Source organism: Ahaetulla prasina, chromosome 1 (genome assembly GCF_028640845.1).
Source record: "Ahaetulla prasina isolate Xishuangbanna chromosome 1, ASM2864084v1, whole genome shotgun sequence".
Lineage (NCBI taxonomy): Eukaryota > Metazoa > Chordata > Lepidosauria > Squamata > Colubridae > Ahaetulla > Ahaetulla prasina.
In genome coordinates this window covers 276,269,861-276,294,040 of record NC_080539.1, presented here as the reverse complement: position 1 = coordinate 276,294,040, position 24,180 = coordinate 276,269,861, and the positions used below count along the sequence as shown (strand labels likewise).

Sequence of the window (24,180 nt, the reverse complement as noted above, 5' to 3'; positions counted from 1 at the left end):
TGAATCCTAAGCAAGTTTAATAGAAACTAGCTTGCAGTGATTTCAGTGAAACTGATTTCCACACTGACAAATAGACTGCATACTTATAAACACATACTTAGAGACTGCGTGCATGAATATTCACAATATTAATTTATTCCCTCTCCCATAGTATTTTAGAGGAACTGGTGGTTTGCAATTTGCATCCTTGGAATACAATAGCTTTAGAAGGCCACTGAAATATGCCAATATGTATTTTTCCCAGATTTCATCTGAGAACGAATATTAAAATGCAAAAAACCTTTTCACATTATAATGCATTCAACTCACAATTTGTCAAATTCAAACCCCTGCTCTTAACCAATAAAGATAATCATAATAAAGGTCTACAGAATTTTAGGTCTACAGCTTTCATAGATAACAAGAACTATGATAAGAGGTTAGGACAATTGCATTCTAAATAATTCACATAGGGGTATCTCGAAAAGTATCGCTAAAATACTATTATAGATAAAATAGTCATAAAATCATAGGCGGCAATTAGAGTCTCTGCAGCAGTCTTGATACTTCCACTTACTGTATATTCTTTATCTTTAGACACATTTGCCTGCCAGTAGCCTGTCTCTTGTTATATCTTTATTCATAATTTTTCCTAATGATATTTAGAAATGGGTCATTACATTTCTGATCTTTCTAAGCAAGTTATCTCATTTTTCTTGTTGCTTCCTAAATGGAAGTAAAGTGATAATCTCAATTGAGGGTGCTCAGAGCAAGGACCCAGATAACTGCACAGGACTACCCTGTTCAAAGCAGGATTATCCTGATTGGACATATTTTGCTTTCTTTCACATTAGTTTATGAAATTAATTTGCCTCCCTAATTCAATATTTTATAATTTCTTGTTTCCTTAATCCAAGAAAGGTCTTGGAAAAAAATTGAAGTCCTAGAAATAGCATGCCATCCTACTCAAGGACATTGGTCATTATCTGACTCTACAATTTCCCAACCTTAAAATATAGTCTGATTACAACCTCACAGGATAAACCTGATCTGGCTTCTTCACTCTGAAGAAGCAACATTGAGAAGATTTAGAAATGATTGAAGAGTCTTCAAGGATCAGAGTCCATAACAGTCAGAAATTATGTTCCTTATAGCCTCATTTGCCTGACATTAGTTGGTGCAGTAAGTCTTCTGGTTAAAAGAAAGTGTCATTGAACAGTGTATTATGCTGTCCAAGGTGCTGACTGTTTCTTTATCTTTTCCAGTACCAGGAATTGCATGTTACTGCAGACTATACACTGACTTCCTTAGGGTTCATAGCTAAGCCAATAAAATGAAGAATGTCTTACACATAAGAAACTTTGAAGTTGCAATTCTGATTAGTATTGCTTATCCTTCTAAATTCACTTTTTCACATTTGATTTTTAAAAAAATGTAACCTGCTTGTAACAATGTTTAAATTATTAAATCATAAAATGCCTTTATATTTAAAAATACCTGCTTCTTTTGTTTAGTAGTTTCAAAGGGTAGCATTTTGGAAGCTCTACACTGAATGCAATTGTCAATGTTAAAAATACAGATAGAAATTTAACAACGATTTCTTAAAAGCCTTAAGTTTAAACAATGTCAATAAAAACTATGCACTATTTTCCAGGAAGTATCTTCAGAAAGAAATCCTGCAAATGTAGATGAAGCAATAGCTTTTATCAATATACTGCACGCTTTTTGATAGACTCTTAAAAGGTTCTTTCTCTTTTTAAAGGACGAGCCAACCACTGGTCTGCAATTATTGGTGGATCTCATTCGAAAAACTATGTTCTTTGGGAATATGGAGGATATGCAAGTGAAGGGGTGAAGCAAGTTGCAGAGCTTGGATCCCCAGTTAAAATGGAAGAAGAAATTAGGCAACAGGTAATATATCATATAATCTATTAAAACAAGAAAAAGGATTGTGACTCAGATTGGCAGCAAGATTAAAGTAATTAAAGGAGAAGAATTGAGATGTTTTGTTATGAAGATTGTCAGTATCTATTCTAGGAAATTTTAACTAAGTTAATTACAGTTTTCTAAGTTAATTACAGGATTTTAACATGTAACATGTCATTAAATATTCTCTTTAGGCTATGTTCCAATTTATGCTGTTCATAGTGCAATATTGAACCATAGAATTTATCTGTATGTTTAAGTTAGGAGTTGCTATATAACATCTTTAACGTTGCTTTTTTCCCCCTGACATCAGTGTTTGAATTAACTTAAGCATTTTAAAAATACACAGAAAAAATCATTACAAGTGAGCGACCATCTCATATTGAAGGGAGGGTCTGTAAGGAAACAAAAAAAAAATGTGATGGCAGATGGTGTGCAGGGCGTGGGAGAAGTTTGCAATCAGGACTGTAAATCTTAAATTCTCATATTATTTTCTAGTATGGTATCACGTCTGAAGTGAATTAATAGCAACAATTGTTATAGGCTGAACTGGTTGAAGCATCAGATTTTATCTAAATGACAAGTTCTTTTCTACATTTTATCTATGATTTCGGTTCCATTTAGCTTCAAAAAAGATCTCAAACTGCTTTCTGTTGAGCAATTAATTCTGCCTTTAAGATATAGAGCATATTTTTATGGGGGAAAAAAGTCTATCTAGGAAAAAAAATCATACAGCATTTATTTGCCAAACTTTATTGTCGCTAATAATCTCCATTGAACCAGTAAGAAATATGGTTGATTCAGTTGTTTGCATGATGAAATTTACATCAGATTTGACTTTAGCCAGTTTTTCCTCAAGCTCCAAATATTAATATTACAGCATTCTTAACACTAACATGGTTGGAAGTGGCATGTATACCCTTTGCATATATTTATTGTGTTTCCTATTTGAAGGATACAGCAATAGTAATTAAACATTCATATTTAAACTGCAGGCCCTATTTGAACTTCATATTTTGAGAATGCATATGCTGGGAAAAATATCCTAGAGCTCGCATACATTTTCTCTTCTATCTTTTAGGTGTGGGTACCACATTTTTGAAAATATTTTCCTAAAAAGCAATGTTGGGAAAGAGGTCACATCAATTGATTTTTATCCTGCAGGCAAAGGAGCCACAAAAAGATTAAAGTCTATTAAAGGCCATAAGTAAAAGAAAATGTACATTTTTTTAATATATCTGTAAATAAGTTTATAAATAATAATGGCTTCATTCTGAATCTGATGTTCTGGCAACAGCAAAGGAAGGAAAATAATTTGTTGGATTGTAGTAAAAATAAAGATAAAGGATGGGTGATCAGAAAATGGCAGAGTAGCAAAAGCTGCACAGCAGTTGAAGCCATTCTTCATCTAAAGGCTAGATTCTAATATTTGAGATGCATTTGTGGCTTTTTGTGTATGTGTGTGTCTTTAAAGAGAGTTGGTCTGTGTTTCAGGGAGCAGAGATTGGAGTATTCCCTCAGGCTATACAAAGGTTTTATTGCTAAATGCATCCTGAACTAAAACTTTCTGGAGTGAATTTAAATAGGCATTCATTTTATGTATCAAATGTGAAATGAATGAATAATTGAATTTTCTTGGTCTTCTCCAAGACAGCTCACCTAAGCAGAAAAAATGTCAGTGCTGGATGGTACTTTTCTATTAAAGTGAGATACAGTGCTTCTAGTGTGATTTTTGTTTTCAATGTCCTCAGGTACATAACATGTATTCTGCTTAACCAGAAAATAAAGACAATGTGTAGCTGCACATAGAATAGCATCTCAGTATCTTCATTCTCTCTTTCTCCTTCCATTTGCCCAATGTTGAGTACTGTATGGTACCAGATTTGGAGGTCTCCTGTACTTGCTTCATTCTTCTGGTTATCATTTGGCAGAGCAAGAAAGCATGGAAAAGGATCATATTTCATTAATTATTAGGTGCTAGATATGTCAAAGACATCTCTGCAATAATCACTACTAATTATGGAGGCTGTCACCAGGATCCAGAGCAGCCTGCCTTTGGATACAAATGGTAAAAATTCCTGGCTTCAGGACCCTGATTTATGAATTACTTTATGTGGGTAGATTCAGTGGAGAAATCCAATTTTTTTTACTACCTGTTCTGTGGGCGTGGCTTAGTGGGCGTGGTGTGACTTGGTGGGTGTGGCTTGGTGTGCATGGCAGGGTAAGGATACTGCAAAATCCCCAATCTCTCCCCACTCTGGGGCCAGCCAGAGGTGGTATTTGCCAGTTCTCCGAACTGCTCAAAATTTCCACTTACCGGTTCTCCAGAACCTATCAGAACCTGCTGGATATCACCCCTGGTATGATTGTAGTGGTTTACTTGCCTTGGCTTTGGGGTCTCATTTTAAATCTATAGTACTCAATTTTACATAGCTTCAGAGACCATGATTTTTATTTGGTTTCTCTTTCCTGCTGAAAGCGCTGCCATTTCCATTAGATGATTCTGTTTCTCTTTTCTTTTTCTTTTTTTAATGATTATCCCCATGTATCTTTTTTTCCCCCTGGTAGTGATAATGGCCTTTTGGCTTTGTGGTTTTATTTTCCTCTGTGGTCTATTTCCTTAATACCTTGGCGGGCATTTAGGAACTGCAAAACTGGTGGTGGGAGGTGGGAGGGGTTTCTGGGTGGTTGGTTTGTATATTTGTTTATTCAATTTGTATGGCTGCCCAGCTCAATAAGTAGCTTTGGGAAGCAACAAAATTAAAATCAAATCAAAACAACATCAATAACATAACAATTAAAATACATAGCCAAAAATATTTAATACCCCATCATCACTAATACAACTATGAAATGAGTGTCTGCACATAGTTGTGAGCCCGGGTCTTTAGGACTTTATGAAAGGCCAGCAAGGTCAAGCCCATTCTGGGAAGTCTTTGCGGAAATCTTTGAGGATACCAAACAGGCAGGAATTGCCAACACTCCAGAAGATAGGCTCAAGATACAAGAGGATCTTGACAGACTTGAATAGTGGGCGCCATCTAACAAAATGAAATTCAACAGTGAAAAAAGTCAAGTTCTACATTTAGGCAAGAAAAGCAAAATGCACAGGTATAGTGCAGCTGGTACCTGGCTCAATAGTAGTAACTGTGAGAGGGATCTTGGAGTCCTAGTGGACAACCATTTAGATATGAGCCAGCAGTGGGCAGCAGCTGTCAAAAAAGCCAATGCAGTTCTAGGCTGCATAAACAGAGGGATAGAATCAAGATCACGTGAAGTGTTAATACTAATTTATAATGCCTTGGTAAGGCCACACTTGGAATACTGCATTAAGTTTTGGTCGCCACGATGTAAAAAATATGCTGAGATTCTAGAAAGAGTGCAGAGAAGAGCAACAAAGATAATTAGGGGACTGGAGACTAAAAGATATGAAGAACGGCTGCAGAACTGGGTATATCTAGTTTAATGAAAAGAAGGACTAGGGGAGACATGATAGCAGTGTTCCAATATCTCAGGGGCTGCCACAAACAAGAGGGAGTGAAGCTATTCTCCAAAGCACCTGAGGGTAGAACAAAAAAAATTGTGTTGTAAATGTTGTACCTTGATGAACGTATCTTTTCTTTTATGTACACTGAGAGCATATGCACCAAGACAAATTCCTTGTGTGTCCAATCACACTTGGCCAATAAAAAATCCTATTCTATTCTAAGAAGCAATGGGTGGAGACTAATCAAGGAGAGAAGCAACTTAGAACCAAGGAGAAATTTCCTGACAGTTAGAACAATCGATAAGTGGAACAACTTGCCTCCAAAAGTTGTGAATGCTCCAACACAAAATTTTTAAGAAGATGTCAGATAACCACTTGTCTGAAGTGGTGTAGGGTTTTCTGCCTAAGCAGGGGGTTGGACTAGAAGACCTCCAAGGTCCCTTCCAACTCTGTTATTCTATTCTATTGTCCGTATGATGGGCACCACAGCAGAAACTGGCATTCCTTGACTGATGGAACCTGAAGCATGTCCACTCTGCTTGACTGAATTGGATGAGTAGAAATAAATGGGGAAAGATGGTCCCTCAAATTGGCTGCCTACAGCTTGACTATATAGCTACACAGTCTTTCCTGATCAATTCTCATGTGTTTTTGTAATGGAGTGTGTGGATGATCTTGGAGTACAAAGGAAAAAGATTCTGCTTAGTAACAAAGAGACTGCAGAAGAATCCTACAGTCACTTAACAGTCAGAAAGGAAGAACTCATCCTAATTGATCAGATGGTTAAAAATGGTGGCAAGAAGTTCGTGCCTTCAGACTTGCAAGGTTCTGTTAATTTAGCCTTACAATAAAGTAGATTTAATTCATCTAATCCTATTTCCTGTCTGGTTTACCCAAGAGAGCAGTTTTTGTAGCAAAAAAAATATATTCTGGTAGGCTGATGGTCCAGTTTTGAACCATTATTTTATTTTATTTCCAAAATCTTCGAAAATCTTAAATGGGTCTTATCAAAATATGCAGCTTACGTTTTATTTTATTTTATTTGGTTTAAGATAACTGTAATATTTTTTCCATACTTCTTTTCATTTTTGATTAATTATTTGTATTAAATTAAGTTTTCATCTTTCTTATAAAATGTTTGTAGTTATTTAGGCAGAAAAGTGGAATCTTCAAATAACTTTCATTTTGTCAGCTTATCCTTGGGTTTATCAGAGAAAAAAATACACCTTTATTGTATATTTTCATTTTACTTTGATCACAAGCATTGCCACAAGATATTTGCGTGTGACGGAGTTAGTGACCTGGAACTCAAATATGCCCTTCATTCAGCTTCTATAGACTGACATTGTTTTGCATTTTGGATGAGCAATTGCTGAATATAGTCAGAGTTTGAGTTTTCTTCCCCTATAATCTCCTTGGAAAGGTTACATTCAACACACGAAATCTTTTCTCTCTCTCTCTTTCTCTTTTTGAATCTTTTTGTCATAGAAGATGAATATAATACTTTTACATTAAGCTTGGTAAAATAGATTAGATTTTAGATTAGGAATGAGTTTAGAGACAGAGAGATCTTATATTTATAACTGTAGCTCAGTAATCAATAAAGCCAATCTACACTTGTCTCTCCAGCATGGTGAAATCATGGATAAATCAATGTTTAGCACATATATATTACATTCCCAACTATCTTCTAAATTGGAATTTCTGGCCAGGACTGCAGCTGATGAGCTGTAAATAGGAAAATATACTTCAGTTAATTCCTATGGTGGTTAGAGAACAAATGGAAGAGAAAGCTACAACTCCTTCTTTCTCCTTTACATTGAGTATTGCAGAAAAGAAAAAGGTGGACAAGACACATTGTTTGTCTGATAGAGAAGAGCAGTTGTTAAATATAAAAAGTACAGATAATCCTTGATTTACAACACTTCATTTCAGGGATCTCCAACCTTGGCAACTTTAAGCCTGGAGGACTTCAACTCCCAGAATTCCCCAGCCAACTTTGCTGGCTGGGGAATTCTGGGAGTTGAAGTCCTCCAGGCTTAAAGTTGTCAAGGTTGGAGACCCCTGCTTCATTTAGTGCCCATCCAAAGTTACAACAGTATTGAAAAAGTGATTTATGACCGTTTTTCACTATGACCATTGAATCAACCCCGTGGTCACATGATCAAAATTGAGATGCTTGGCAATTGATTCATATTTATGATGGTTGCTGTGTTTCTGGGTCATGTGATCACATTTTGCAAACTGCTGCCAAGGAAAGTCAATGGGGAAACCAGATTCACTTTCCAGCTATGTTACTAATTTAACAGCTGCAGTGATTCACTTAACAACCGTAGCAAGGAAGGTTGTAAACTGGGGCAAAACTCACTTAACAATTGTCTCACTTAGCAACTGAAATTTTGGATTCAATTGTGGTCTTAAGTCGAGGGCTACCTGTACTCTATATAGCTTATAAACCCTATTATTGTCATTATTTCTGATTAACCTGACAGTTTAAAGAATTTTTATTTCTATATTATTCTATTTTTCTGTTATGAAAATGTAACTTTTCATTTTTATGCTTCTATAAATCCATATGGAATGTGGTCACATAAAATAAATATAAGCAAACAAGCAAATAAATGAAGTGAGAATAACAGATTCTTTTTCTGCTTTATAATGCTTTATAATGTTTTTGAATGTTATACTGTTGTGTAAGATTTCTCAGTCTTGTCATCTGCAATTAGCACTAAAATTAATTATTAAATTATTGTATTTTTAAAAAACACATGTACAGTTTCTTCATTTATATCTCTGGATTATACTTTATCTTATCAAAATATTTTTAAGGTGCAGTGTGGGGATATAAAAATATGAAAAGTACCTTTTTCAAGTTTCAGCCACAGTAAAGTCTAGACAGGCTGGTTATGCAAATAGTTTGCTAATTATGCACTTTATGAGATATATAGGAAAGGATATGTCAACTATCTTTCTACCAATTTATCATTCCAAATTATTCTTTTCAAGTAGAAGGTTGAAAATGAAAAGTATGATTTAGATTTCTTTTTTAAAAAATGTAAATATAAATGAAATATAATATACAAATAGAATGAGAATATACAAATATATGAAAATATACAAATAGAATGAGACTATTGCTTTATACATTGTAAGCCGCCCTGAGACTTCGGAGAAGGGCGGGGTATAAATGTAAACAAAAAAATAATAATAAGACAATTGGATGTTATGAGAAATTTGTACACACTTTCTTGGAAGTAAGGTCCACTAAATAATTTTTTGTTTTGTTTTGAGTAAATGTATTTAAGATTGAATTGTTTAAATAACAAGTTTAAATAACTTCCTGTAGTATCATTTACAGTTTATTTCTCGACTTCTGTTATGTTTTTAAAATAATTCTTTTGTGTATATATTTTGGTATTTTCTTTTTATCAGCATTAACACATTTGGTGGGTTTTTTTTTAAATCTCTACTTCTGATAATGAAATGATATTGTTGGAAAAGTAAATATAATGTTTTCTGTTTATTTTGTTTCACACAAAAACCTAAGGTTCTGGGGACATTTTAATTCTCTTTCTTTTCTTTAATTTATTTTCTTGGAAAAAGGGCTTGCATGATTAATTAGACTGCTTGTTATTGATTGAAGATTAATGCCTTGCAACATTAATTACAGGTTTCTTTAGCTTTCATCGCAACAGCCTTTGTTTCAGTTCTGATTTGTAAACTATGAGAATGCAAGTTTCTATAATTTGTATTCTGTATATATATTACTTATAAATAGCTACATTAGAACCTAGTTTCAAATGAAATTTTCTTTGAAATTTAGTGACTGTAACACATTATGTCTGGTTATATACGGTAACATCACAGCTATAGCTATTGAAAGTTTCATGTCCTTTCCTTTTTGACATGCATCTGCATTGTTGAGTAATTATACTTTCCAAATGTACATTTTAAGGCTTCTAAGACTAATTTGTGATGAACAGACATCAAGATTATAGGATGTTTTAATTTTATTAATGGAAACCTACAAGCTGTTATTATTAAATTTACTTGCTCTCCATTTTGCAGTATTAGGTGACCCTGAGCTATAATTCAAAAATTGTTGCCAAATGCTGGTTTATGGGAAGGCAGGCAGACAGGCAGGCAGGCAGGCAGGAAGGTAGGTAGGTAAGTTCTGTTCAAATATCTCACCACTCTCCCCATTCTGGTTTTCCCCAAACCTATCTTTATTTCAGTAAATTAACAATAGAGAAAGATTTCTTTTCAAAAACTGGCAAATTATTGCAAATTCACTTCATATTCTGCATATTCCATATTCTTGTAGATCTCTGTTTTCTAGCTGCTACAGGATAGACTGTACATTATGTTCTATATTTAGTCATTTATTTATTTTCCCCCTCAAGACACTCCTTGTCAATATCAAAAATAGTGGAACACGTGTTGCAAATCACCACAAAAAAGCTAGAATTGTAGTAGGATAAAATCTCAAATTGGTTCCCATAAAGTTAGGTCAACTAGATAAATGAATTCCAGAATATATGTTGAGCCAAAGTGCATATTAGATTTTTACAAAGAAATCTTCATGAGGTATAATGATAAAGTAGACCAGGGGGTAAAAAGAAGAAAGAATTATTTATTTATTTATTTATTTATAATCCAATTTCTACACCGCCCTTCTCCCGAAAGACTCAGGGTGGTTTACAGCCATATTAAAAATACAAAAATACACATAATATAAATAACAAATTTAAAAACATTTAAAACAAATATATTAATTGGCCAAATTACTAAAACAGTCAAAACCGACATAAAACCCATTAAAATTTAAAAACTATAATTAAAATACATTTAAAATACATTTAGGCTAGTCCCGCACGATTAAATAATAAAGTTTTTAATTCCCGCTTGAAGGTTCGGAAGTCGGGGAGTTGGCGTAACCCCGGAGGTAACTCGTTCCAAAGAGCCGGTGCTGCCACAGAGAAGGCTCTCCCTCTGGGGGCCGCCAACCGACATTGTTTGGTCGACGGCACCCTGAGCAGGCCCACTCTGTGGGAGCGCACAGGTCATTGGGAGGCTATCGGTGGCAGAAGGCGGTCTCGTAGATACCCCGGTCCTAAGCCATGGAGCGCTTTGAAGATGGTCACTAACAATTATTGACAATGGTGCTTGTTACTGTTTTAAAATGAATGCACAATATGCAATAGTGTGTTTTGGCATATCCTAGTATGAAAATAGTATAAAATAGAGGAGAGGCTTCTCTGTGTGACCCCTTTATTATGAAATGGTATCCCCTGGCCATTAGACATTGCCCAAACTTGTTAACATTGGAAACAGATTAAAATGGAGCTCCTTTATTTAGCTGGATCGCACCATTGATATTTTATATAAATATGTATTGCCTCATTTCAGTTTAAAATTGGTTGAATTCTTTTCATTTTTAAATACATTCTTTTAGAGATGTTTTAAGTGTACATATACAGCTGAGGGCAAGATGATCGTGGAGGTAAGGAAAACAAATGAAACAAGTAATAATTCTCTTTTTCCAATGCAGAATCTGAACATTAGTCACGTATTTGTCCCTTATTTACTTGGTTTCCATATTGTCATATGATGAATACTTGAGAAATCAAGCACATAAACTATTTGGGATCCCTCGTGTTAGCTTTATAAAGGTAATAATCATTACATGGAATTAATTTATGTATTTCAAAGCATACCAAAAATGAATTGAGTTGAAATGAGTCCACAAACCTGTATTTGGCTTACTTAAACAGAAACCGCGGTGCTCAGTGGCTAAGAGGCTGAGCTTGTCAATCGAAAGGTTGGCAGTTTAGCGGTTCGAATCCCTAGTGCCACGTAACAGGGTGAGCTCCCATTACTTGTCCCAGCTTCTGCCAACCTAGCAGTTCGAAAGCACGTAAAAAATGCAAGTAGAAAAATAGGAACTACCTTTGGTGGGAATGTAACAGCGTTCTGTGTACCTTTGGCATTTAGTCGTGCCAGCTACATGACCAGGGAGATGTCTTCGGACAGCGCTGGCTCTTTGGCTTTGAAACAGAGATGAGCACTGCCTCCTAGAGTCAGGAACGAATAGCACATATGTGCGAGGGGAATCTTTACCTTTAAACAGAAACCATTGAGCTGCTTAAAATGTAGTAAATATTTTATTTGTAAATCCTGCCGTGTATCGTTGTCACACATTATTTTTGTTTTGCTTGTATATATACTAAGAAACACAGAATGGTTGGGATTTCATTATTTATATTGTGAAAAATGGCAGTGTCTGATGATGGCTTGGTGTGGCAGAAAATAGTTCTTCTTGAGCAAGATGAACCATCTGTTTTCCATTAGTCCATCTACCTTTTAATGTCCTAAAAAAGTACTATCCCACATAGTCCTAAGAAATTGATTGGAGATAGGAAGCAAAACAGCCCATAAATACTTGGGTGTAAAACCTCCAGACTTGAACATCTGGGGTAAGAAAATAAGTAAAATCACTTCCATATTGTTATCAAGAAAGCTACATTATTGTGTTCATGAAGTCTCCAGAAACTGAATTTTACTTGAAGGAGATTTTACCTAATGATTCAATTAATATAATGCCCTCTAATGGAGAACGATGAACATTAGTGGATGATAATCAAGTTTTGTTATCTATTCCTCCATCCTCAATTAAGAACATTTAGCTGGCTTTAGCAATCACATTATGCATATGATTAGTTCATTTTTCTTCTTATTTTAAAATTATGTATATGGAAGAACTACATTGTGTTTGAACTGGTCCTTAATATGATATTGCAGCAAGTTTTAGGAGACAAATACTTGTCACATTTATTCTGAAACAGGCTGAAAAGTAGAATAATAGGGAGAGGTACTGCAATTCTCTTTAATCTTTTCCCAAAATGCTTGTTCTATTTTAAGTTTTTATTCCAGTGGCAGGTTCCAAATTCTGTCACTACCAGTTTGCTCGTGCGCACGTGTGTACTCGCATGGCATTTCTGTGCGTGCGCAGAAGCATCCGGGTGGATGGGTGGGCGGAGCCTCTTGCTGCCACCGCTGCTACCAGTTTTCCTGATCTGGTGTGAACCAGTAGCAACCCACCACTGTTTTATTCTCAAGTAATAGATGTCTTCCTGATATTTGAAACACTCTCATTGGTTTCATTTGTGAAACTTCATTGATTACAGCCTGGATATAGTTAAGACACAAAGTATTGTGCTGTTGCACAAAACGCATAAGAATTTAAATCCAGCTGCAGCATGAAGGGGACAAATATTTTAAAATTAGAAACTTCCTGAATATGTTGCATTTGCCCAAGCTCGTCTCAGCTGTTTCTAAGTCCCTTAAGAAAAATAGCTCTCAGTAATTACTGTATATTGTGTTTAACCTCCATAAATTTTTCTTACTTAAAACAAAATGATGATTTGGATTAGGAATGTATCATGTAATTAATACAAATACTTTTAATACTTTCTGAGATGATATGAGGGGATGGAAAACAGCAGCAGGAAAACCACTTGAACACAGCTTGCTGTATGAACATAAATTTCAGATTGCCCTGGGACAATATAAGCCAAACTGAAGTACTGGTGCAGAAACAGTACCCTCAAGAGAAGTTCTGCAAAATTTCTTGCTAATCAAGGGATATGATTGAAAGAGAGGCAAGTATGTTAATCTAAAAGTCCCACTGATTTCAATGGGATTTATTCTCAGAAAAGTAAGTATAGCATTGAAGCCTTTCAGGTGAACCAGATTGTAATGAAAGGAGCCCCCCCACCATCTTAGTATATACAGTAACTGAGATGGAATGAAAAAATTATGTTGATTGTTGTTATAGAGAAGCAAGTGGAGTTTATCTGTTTATGTAGCATAAATGAGTATACTAGATAGAAGACTGGGATACTTGAAAAACAATTGGACAGGAATCAAAGCCTTCATTATTTTTCTGGTTTTCATGGAAGGTCTCCACCAATTTGCACTTTAAAATCTGTATCATTATTGAAAATTGCTATCTTTTAAAATACTGGATTTCATGCAATGAACCCAATATTGATGCAATGAACCCAATATTGACTGGCAAAATATCACCACTCAGTTCAGATCATTATTTTTCTACTTCAGAATCCCTTAAAGTTGCCAATATATGGTGAGAGTTAAGCAAAATTTTGTGGGATATCTTTTAATGTTGCTATAGTTCTCAAAGAATCTGATCAGCTTGTTGAAAATAAAATATTAGGACCTTTCATGCAACTGGATCTTTTGGGAATATGGACTCCTTGGTGAAAGAATCCATGACGGTAAGAAGAAATCCTTCTACCTGTTGGTTTAAAAGGTAGGATGGTTTTCTCCATCCAGAGAATCCTCCAGAATTATGAACTTCAGTTCCCAGAGTTTTGAATGACAGCATGATCACTGCTGAGATTATCCTGAGGAAGATCATAGATCTGGGCATGCCCAGTTCAAAGAATGTTGAGGTAGAAAGAGTTGAGCTGTTTGTTCACTTTGTATTCTACAGCAGATTTTTTTAAGTGCTCAGTAAAGTTGTAGGCCTGGTGTAATTTAATCTATTTATGTTCTCATTCAGGGAAGCATCGACAAACCTGGCTTCATATATTGCGACTAGAGTGGCTCTGTGAATGAAATTACATACAGTATTGTGCAATTTTGGATTAGAAATTACAAAAATCCATCTTGCAAAAGTGTGAAAGCAGTTGCTCTTGATTCCAATCAACTTTTTAATCAGTGTAGTGGCACTATAGTAAGACTGTATAGAATCTTGAGAGTATCTGTTTGCAACGTCTTAAAGCAGTTGTGCCTTTCTTGTCCTGGAATTGTGTTGTTTCTTTTTTAGAAATGAATCTGAAGGGCTGCAAAGCTATAATGATTATGAGATGAGATGAACAGCTTTGAAACTGAAATGCTGGTTCTTAGCTTTTCTCTTTCAGATTTGACTGTCATCGAAGAGAACAGGAACAAAGATGATTAGGGGACTGGAGGCTAAAACATATAAAGAACAGTTGCTGGAACTGGGTATGTCTAGTTTGGTGAAAAGAAGGACTAGGGGAGGCATGATAGCAGTGTTCCAATATCTCAGGGGCTGCTACAAAAAAGAGGGAGTCAAGCTATTTTCCAAAGCACCTGAGGGTAGAACAAGAAGCAATGGGTGGAAACTAATCAAGGAGAGAAGCAATTTAGAACTAAGGAAAAATTTCCTGACAGTTAGAACAATTAATCAGTGGAACAACTTGCCTCCAGAAGTTGTGAATGCTGGAAGTTTTTAAGATGATGTTGGATAACCATTTGTTTGAAGTGGTGTAGGGTTTCCTGCCTAAGCAGGGGGTTGGACCAGGAGACCTCCAAGGTCCTTTCCAACTATTCTATTCTATTCTATTCTATTCTATTCTATTCTATTCTATTCTATTCTATTCTATTCTATATAGATGTTTCTATGCAGTGTCATTTTTTTGTTTGTGTGTGTGCCTCTGAATCAATGTTGACTCCCAGTGACTTCTAGATTATAGTCCTTAGTGTTCTTGACAAGGTTTTTCAGAGCGGTTTGTCATTGCGTTCCTCCTAGGGCTGAGAGAAAGTGACTAGCCCACAGTTATCCTGCTGGCTTTGTCCCTAAGGCAGGATTAGAATTCACAATCTCGCAGTTTCTGGACTGATGCCCCTAATCACTGTACCAAACTATGAATTAATATGAATTAAGGTATCAAGCAATATTCTTTTACAAGGATTCCACATATACAGCACTTCCAAATTTCTTTTCCCTGGAGGAATGGAAGTAGGGTGTAAGTAGAAGTACTGAGAGAGCTTAAACTAATTCTGATGTACAGAATTGATTAATTAGCTAATTAATCAGTTATATCTCCATAGTTATAATATAAAAATAAATGAATGATGTGAAAGCCAGCTCGGTTACTTTGGGCCAATCATTCTCAGCCCAACCCATCTCACAGTGTTGCTGTTGTGTGGAAAATAGGAGGAAGGAGCATTAGGTATGTTCACCATCTTGAATTATTATCACAAATAATGAAGGCAGGATATGAATAAATGTCTAGCTTGCAAGCTGTGCTTGATTTATATGATAAGCAAAATTTGCCCTCCATGGAACATCTTATAGACAACCAATGAAACTGTATTTTGTTTTCCTCATCAATTGTTTCCTTTCCCTTTTTTGTTACATATTCACATTCCAATCCCATGTGACTTTGCAGTACTGAAATGTTTGTAAATTTTACCAAATGATCGGAAATGATTTAATTAGCAATGATGCACAGAGCGTGGACATTCTCTTGGCCATTCCTCAGACATTTCTGGCAATGATCAGAATATCATGAGCTGAGGAAAGAAAATCTTCATTTCTTCATCCTAGAGTCTTGGCTGTTGTGTGAAACAATAATTAATGAGGCAAGCAACTTGTTATTGCTCTTCTATAAGGCCATGACTGCAATTCTTCCCAATTTCTGAGGGAAACCAATAACATTTATGTTATAAACCAAATATAGTGTTCATGGTGTGTCAAATCAGCATGCAATTTTTTCACCTGTCAAAATTTGTAGATACAACCAATTATGTACTGAAATATTTTACATGGTAGAAGTGAAGGAGACAAATGTATTTCCCAAATTCATAATAAGAATCAGAAAGAAATAATCATATAAGTACATTTGGTCAGATCTCAAAAGTAAAGCTGGTAATTTCTTTATAATGCTTTTTAAAATCCATGTAAAAAGTCATGTGCATATTGTTAATTACTTTTCCCTAATACGATCTGTTAGCATACAAGTTTTTAGTTGTTAAAAGGTTACTACACATCCTGAGGGACCCAATGGTCCTGTTCCAACTGGAAATGATTGCTGGATTGATGACAGACTCCACCACCCCTCTCATTCTCTACTCTCCACCCATCCATCTTCTGTTATCATATTGATGTTTTCTCTTTTTTTGTTGTTTATTTTATTGTTCTATTATTTTACTTCCGTTTTGTTTACACTTCTTTGCATTTCTTGCTTTTTATTGTTGTAAGCATTTCTTGCTTTTTATTGTTGTAAGATTTTCAAAACCTGAACGTTCTCCTTGCTTGTTGGAATGGAAAGGATGAAGACTGCATTAATTGGTATTTATTTAGGAATAGCAATAGCACTCAGACTTATACATCACTTCATAGTGCTTACAGGCCTCTTTAAGTGGTTTACAGTCAGCATATTGTCCAAACAATCTGGATCCTCATTTTACCAATCTCAGAAGGATGGAAGGCTGAGCCAGAATCAAACTTGTGTCAGTTGGCAGAATTAGCCTGCAGTACTGCATTCTAAATGTTGTGCCACTACGGCTCAGTGGAAGAACTACTTTAGCCATGTCCACAGTATTTTCTAGGGAACTACACATCCTCTTCATGACCTGATTTCCTTCATACCTTCTAGGAGGAGGCTTCTTGGTATCCAAAGCAGAACAACTAGATTCAATCACAGTTTTGTTCCATATAGCATCAACTTTGTGAATTCTCAAGTTTCCTCTTTCCGTTATTATTCAAAATAGACAGTGATTAATGTGTGTGTGGGGGTGGTGTGAAGGCAGTAGTGGGATTCAACTGGTTCACACTGGTTTGGTAGAACTGATACCTAATTTTTTGCTGAGTTCAGCAAACCATTTAGATGTGTTCCGGAAAATCTGTGTTTTCTGGAACACATCTGGTTTTCGTTCAACTTCCTTCCAGGCAGAAAAAAAAGCCTCCTCAAAAATCCAAGTCAGGAGAGATGGAAACCTTCGATCACATTATTCAGGTGAAAACAGTCTCAGGTGGCAGGGGAGGAGCCTGCACATAAAGCTGCAGCCCAGGGCCAAAGTGCTTGCAGAATGCCAGAGGGTCAGGTAGAGTACTGAAGCAAGTGGGTGTCCTACCTATAGCACCATGCCGGCTTCCTCTTCCCAGCCAGATCTGAAAAGCCACCATGTTTAAGTGCCAGTAGATATTGGCCTTCCCTCTGGTGGGCCTGGGCAGCTGCTGGAGAGAAATGGCACCATTTCTGTGCCTGGTACCCAGATATCTTCGCTTCCCCCAAGCATTTCTTTGCCTATCTGATTTCCAGTTCCGTTGCATTTATCCGTTGCATTTCTCGCCGTTGTGTGCAGGGAAACAAAAGTTTGTGGGACTAAAACAAAAGTTCAATCAATCAATCAATCAATTATAACTTCTTGCAAAAAAAAAAAATCTCATGAAGTTGGAATTGATTGATTGAACTTTTTTTTTTTTTAGTCCCACAAACTTGTTTCCCTGCAAACGACAGTGAGAAACACAATGGAGAAATGCAACAGAGCTGGAAATCAGGTAGGCAAAAAAAGGCTTGGGGAAAGCGAGGGCATCTGGGTGGTGGTGGGTGGGGCAAGCTCTGCAGTGCAGCGCAGCGCGGGGCTGGCCTAAATTTTAAATTTTATATTTTAAATTTTAAATTTTAAATTACATAAATTTTATCGATTTTAAATTTTCTACTAATTTTAAATGGGGTTTGGTTTTATAAATTTTAAGGTTCTAGGCTAATTATAATAAGTTTTTTTAATTCGTATTTTAAATTGTATATTGTGGTGTTTTGTATTTTATTGTTGCCTGTACACCGCCCTGAGTCCCTCGGAAGAAGGGCGGTATAAAAATCAAATAAATAATAATAATAATAATAATAATAATGAAGACATGGGCAATGGAGCAGCCAGTCCGAGGGAAGGAGGAGGCTGCTTTTGCTCTTTCTTCTCTCTGCTCCTCCTCCTTCTCTTGTGCTGGCTGCTCCATTTCCTGTTTCTTCATTGCAGCACGGCACCCAGGATCCACTTTGATAATTGGGGGGGGGGTAATTTAACAACCAGTTCACCCAGGGTCAGGTTGGCCATCGTGGGAGGCTGGGCCCGCATGTGAAGTGGAGCTGGAGGATGGGAATGGGCCATGCCTCCCACAATGACCAACCTGACCCTGGGAGAACTAGTTGTTAAATTACTTGAATCCCACCACTGAGTGTGTATGTGTGTATATATATCCAGTGGTGGGATTCAGCCAGTTTGCACCACTTCAGGAGAACTAGTTGTTAACTTTCTGAATAGTTTGGCAAACTGGTTGTTGGAAGAAATCATTAGGACAGAGAACCGCTTGTTAAATTACTTGAATCCCACCACTGTAATATATCATGTGTTGCGGTGCCGCATTGGTTAGAGTGCAGTACTGCAAGCTAGTTCTGCTGATCACCAGCTGCCAGCAGTTTGGCAGATCAAATCTCACCAGGCTCAAGGTTGACTCAGTCTTCCCCCCTTCTGAGGTAGGTAAAATGAGGACCCAGATTGTTGGGGGCAATAGGCTGACTCTGTAAACCACTTAGAGAGGACTGTAAAAGCACTATGAAGCAGTATATAAGTCTAAGTGCGATTGCTATTGTTATGTGTATATGTGTGTTATGTATGGTTATACGTAGATATATACTTACTTTTGAGAGCGGCAACAGAATTTCATTTTTAATGTGTGCCAATGTGCTTGCAGTAAAAAAACATGACAATAAAGGCTATCTTATCCTATCTAATGGATTCCTGATGTTTTTCCTACACCCAGCCTTCTAAATGTTCCTGTTTTTGAGAGTTTGGCTGATTTAAATACTGATACTAAATAAACATAGGTGCATGAGGCACTCTTTGGTTATAAGGAAATATTGTGCTTTCTAAGATAAAATCAATTCATTTATTTTTGAAAAGATCTTCCTCCCTTTAAAAAAGAGAGATTTCCTAGCTTGTGAAACCGATGGGAATTTCAGTAATGTGATGTGGGTTTTTGAAAAAGTTGCTGCTGGGTAGGCTGCTCCTTTTACAAAGTAATTGCCACTGAGGGGCATAATGAGTTTCCAAGCATCAACTCAGCAAAATGCTATTTTGTTTACAGAATACTCCACACTGTGCCTATGGGTTCATCTCGCTTCTGTTGCTGAGGGGCCCTTTCAAGACAAAAGCACTGGGCTTCAGCCATCTATCATATTTATTTCTAAGAAAGCCTTTGGGATCCAGCACATACTTGGATATAAGGATAATTGTAGAAGCGGGAGCTTTGCTTATCAGCATGCCAACCACCATTATTTTATCTATAAAAGATTGTGTGGGCTAGAGAGCCTGCAAATTGGAACCACTCCTACCGATTATGTAACTGACAAACTAAGTTCTAAAACAAAATATTTTCCGTTGTGCCGTATCATGTGGCGTTTTCTGTTGTTGCTTATGTATACATGTGTGCATTAATTTTTTTTTTCAAAAGAGCAGGATGCTACATTTCCCCTTTATTTATTATTGTGATTCCAGTCATAGAAGGAACCTAATTATATTCCTGGCAAACTTCTGTTCTTCATAGAGCATAACCTTTGTGTTGTGGGTTTTACTTTGTCAGCCAGAGCAATTGCATCTTCCAATCAATAAACTTAAAATTGGTTCAGTGGTTAGTATAGTCTCTAATTGGTAGGGGGAGAGCGCAATAAGTCTGAATAAATTTCTCAGCCAGAGAGAACTCATGTTTGGGTTAGTAAAACAACTAAATATCTGGAAATATCAACACACACACACACACACACACACACACACACACAGAGTTTCCTAATTAGTTTTCTACTGCAGTTTCCAATCAAAAAGCAGATTGTAAAAATGGGTTAGATCAGTGTTTTTTTTACATGGTATAGCTTCCATTTTCATACACAGATTGGTTGGCAAAATAGTTCTTTTATAATACGTAATACAAGACTGTAATAAACTGATTGAGAAATACGTATTGTATATGGAAACCACACAAGAATTAAAAAGGTTGCATTCCCCACCCCTCTTAAAATCAGGGATAATTGAGGAATGTTTTAAACTGGGGAAGGGAGAAAGTGGATTTTTAAAAATCATTTTTTATACTGGCCCTAGGGATAAACTATATAAATAAGAAATATAAATTTAAACATTTATTGCTAGAGACTTACCGGTAACTATTTTAGGTGCTTTAATCTTGAACCTTTAATTTCAGAAGGGTATAATACATTGGAAAATAGAGGCTAGGTTTACAAGATCTATTTTGCAATCAATTTATGAGACAGTGTCCTGCTTTCAAGATATGTTTAGGGGAGGCTGGTGAAAATGAAAGAGTTAAGGAATAAAGTGCCTCTCTAAAGATGCTGAACTCAAGAATTTGGGTCCAGTAGCAAAAGTAGTTGTTCACAAGTGGCTTTGCACACAAATACACAAAATCCTATTTGTTGTTTTTCTGGTTTCTATTGTTGCAGGATTAAGCACTGGAAATGCTTGCCAATCAACCATGGAATTGCTGTCAAATCCTAATCTGATGGAATGTCACTTTGTGGTTTTATATGTATAGCAAGAAGAGTTTAGATCAGTTATATTCTCCCTCTGCTAAGAATGTGTCCATATTTATTTCAAGACAGATACATGTACGGCCTTGGAGAGGAAAAAGAGAGAGACAAAAGTAAGCCATTAATCTCAATCCTGATGGTAAGGAATATCTTGGAACCATTGGAGAATGAGGAATATATTCATATCAAGTTAAAAAAATATCTTTGTAAGATGTTATCTTAATGAGTTCAGAAAAAAAACTCAACAAGAAAAGCCAAGAAGATATAGGTCAAATAAGAAATAGGTAATGGACTATGATTTAAAGGCAGCTGGGAACTTTTGTCTTTCATCAACCAGGGAAGGTTACTTGCATTCTAATTTTTATACAGTTGACGCCTACCCAAAAATTTTATATGTAAGTGGTAGTCTTAGTAATCTAACTGTAGAACCTACTGTACAGGGAATTGCACACTGCAATTGTTTTTACACATTTTAAATGCTAGATTTTTCATTCAGAAATAAAAGAGCATATGATCTGCCACTCTGCATGGGGGTATATGTTTATACACAAATACCCTTGTGCAGGATAACCTCAATACTCTAGCCCAGATAATTTAAACTAGAGGAGAAAAGTTATGATCATCTATCATCAGTTTTGTGGAGTAGGCAGAAGCATAATTTTCAGATTTTCAGCCTCCTTCCCCCAACCATCGGGAGGTTTGTAGGAAAGGATTTAAGGAACAAGATGAATGTAGTATGAATGTTTTGAGTTTAAATCAGTAATCACTAATCTCACTGTTTAAGGTCTCGGCCTCCCCTTCCCACTCCTAATACCAGAGTTTGTCTTTTGGAAAGCAGCCATTAAGATGATGTACAAAACTATTATTTGTACAACTTTAAAAGTAACCAAAGATTTGCATTAGTTTGTACATGTATATGCATGACATTGGAAAAGGTATAAAACATGAGAATTTGAGAATTTGAAGTGCAATTTGGACTGATCTTTCTTCTTATAAAATACTTCCGAATGTCACTCTTATCATAATGTATTATGTCTGATATGTGTTGGTTGTTGAAACCAAGTGTAACCTGGCAGTTGCACGATATGAGAGGTTCACATTTAGCAGTGCTCTGCAATTAGTTCCTAAGAACATAAAGTTGTCTAGACTCTTTGGAAGCAAAGCCTGACCTTGTCAAAATATTTGTAAACCTTAATAAGCACTTGGCACTCACACAGCTCTTCTGGATGTAACACAAATACTGAAATCAGTTTCTTTCATATGCTAAGTACATTGCTGTCATTTGTAACTCTGGAAGAGTACTGAACAGGACTTTGCTCCACTGTTGGCCATGTCAGGCTTTGCTTTGATGGATATGTAATGAACACATGTTTGTCTCTTGGAGATGAAGCATGTGGTCACCCCATGGTGTTCAGGTGTTAAATGGGCCTGCACCAATGCGTAAAATTCAGAGGGGAAAAAAATCAAAGTAGTAATGTAAAAACTCAAAACATCTCCCAAATATCCATTGTGTCTTTTTGTAAAATTTGCTAACGGTTTGCTATTCCAGGACCATGCTGGAATAGCATGGAATAGCTGGATGCTGTTCATTCATGCAGCATCATTTCAGCTGGATATTCTTTTGAAGGAACTCTTTTCCTACCCATACTCCAAAAAATGAAAACCTTCTTTCTGGTCCAGTTAGTCAGTTATGTATTCGATCAAATCAACTGCATGAAAGTTGTTTTTAATCTTTGCTGGACACTTTAGCAAGGAAACCTAAAATTCTTCTAATGGCTAATTCTTCTTTGAGAAGAGATTTGTTTGTTGTCTTTCATGAGAACAGAAATGCTTCTGAAACATTGAGAATGGAGGGTTATATAAGCCATTTGAGTTATTTTTGCAGAACCTGATGCCTGCTAGTGAATCAGATTCTCCAATAGATTTGTGAAGAGAAGTAAAATCCTTTAATGTTATTTTTTTTAAAAGGGTAGATACTTGTGACAAGGTAATTACTGTAGAGTACAACAAAGTAGCAACAGTTTCACATATCAGTTCTCATTTCAAAACACCAATGATTTTGTGTTTTACCATACATAAAGCATCTTTCACAGAGGAAAACAGCATATCAGATAAAAGACTCTAATGATAACCTTCTCTCTGATAAAAAATATTTCTGTATGAAGGAAATAATTTTTATATAAAGGTCAAACTTTTGATGCATCACACAGAATCTGAACTAATACAGTCACATTTTGCACTTGATGTAAATTGAAATGAAGAATGAATTCTATTGACTTCAGGCAACTGGTACATAGCTAGTTAACCTGATTTTTATAGAAGTTGCCAAAAATATTAATGTTGGGCTAAGATGATCTTTTTTAAAAAAGGAAGTGGTGGTGAATTATGTTAATTAGATGTCAAAAGACATTTGCTTTTCTTGAAAAAGGCTGACACAGGTTTGGAAAAGATTGTAATGCTTAAAAGAACTAAGAAAACAAAACATTTGAAATTCTGAACCAATAAAAGTTTCACATTCATATTATGAGTTAAACTACATGAATGAAAAGCTTAATGCCTCAAGCAGAATATAAGACCTCTTTCTATAAAACTAACTGAAAAGCAGAGACAGTACCCTAGAGATGAGCAGGTAGACAAAAAGTAAGAACCATACTCAGGGGATGTTGTGAAACAGAATTTCATGAAAGATATAACTTCAATCATCCATTCTTTTAAAAACATCATCTAATAGGAAATAAGACAGGTGGAGATGGGAAATATATATATATGAATGGAGAATGACTCCAAGTTGGATGGATAATGATGACATGAGTGACTATAGTTTCAGTCATGAGAAGTGTAAGGTTAAAACTGAACTAAACATATTATTTTGTATCTATTTATTTTATTATTTATTTAAAACATTTATATACTGTAGCTGCCCATCTTTCAACCAACTCTGTGAAGCTCCCAATCAAAAATTTAAAAAAAACCACCACCAAATCACTTAAAACTATACAATGATTTAAAACATTAAAAATCAATAAAAATCTGGTGCCAATCAGTTCTAATGTGCAACTGAGTCCTTCGGGAGATAGGGCGGTATATAAATGTGATTAATAAATAAATATATGATATAAAAAGGGAAATTAGCCTGAACTATAAAGCTACAGCAATGTTTGTAATTATAAATAAACAGAAATTGAAAGGACAAAAGATTACCAGAAGTGTATTTTTCTTTTTAAGCCCTCAACCATGTTTAGACAACATCTTCAAACTCCTAATGTTATAGAGTTTCCTTTATAAACCCCTTGATACATATTTTTAACATTGTTTGGGCAGAGGTTTCATTATTGTTTCATTTAATTTTTAATTTAATTGCCTAAGAGCGGTTTTCTAGTCTTTAAGGGCAAAGTCTGCAGTGTGACATTGATGGAGCAC

General features: G+C 35.8%; 1 protein-coding gene across 1 annotated transcript in view; it reads left to right on the top strand.

Moving 5' to 3' along the window:
• The window catches only part of SPON1 (spondin 1), a 388,936-nt gene that overhangs the window by 157,038 nt on the left and 207,718 nt on the right, over nucleotides 1-24,180 (top strand). The window contains exon 6 of the mRNA XM_058160540.1: nucleotides 1,742-1,890. Coding sequence (XP_058016523.1) covers nucleotides 1,742-1,890 — 149 coding nt within the window. The remainder of the gene's footprint in view (nucleotides 1-1,741; nucleotides 1,891-24,180) is intronic.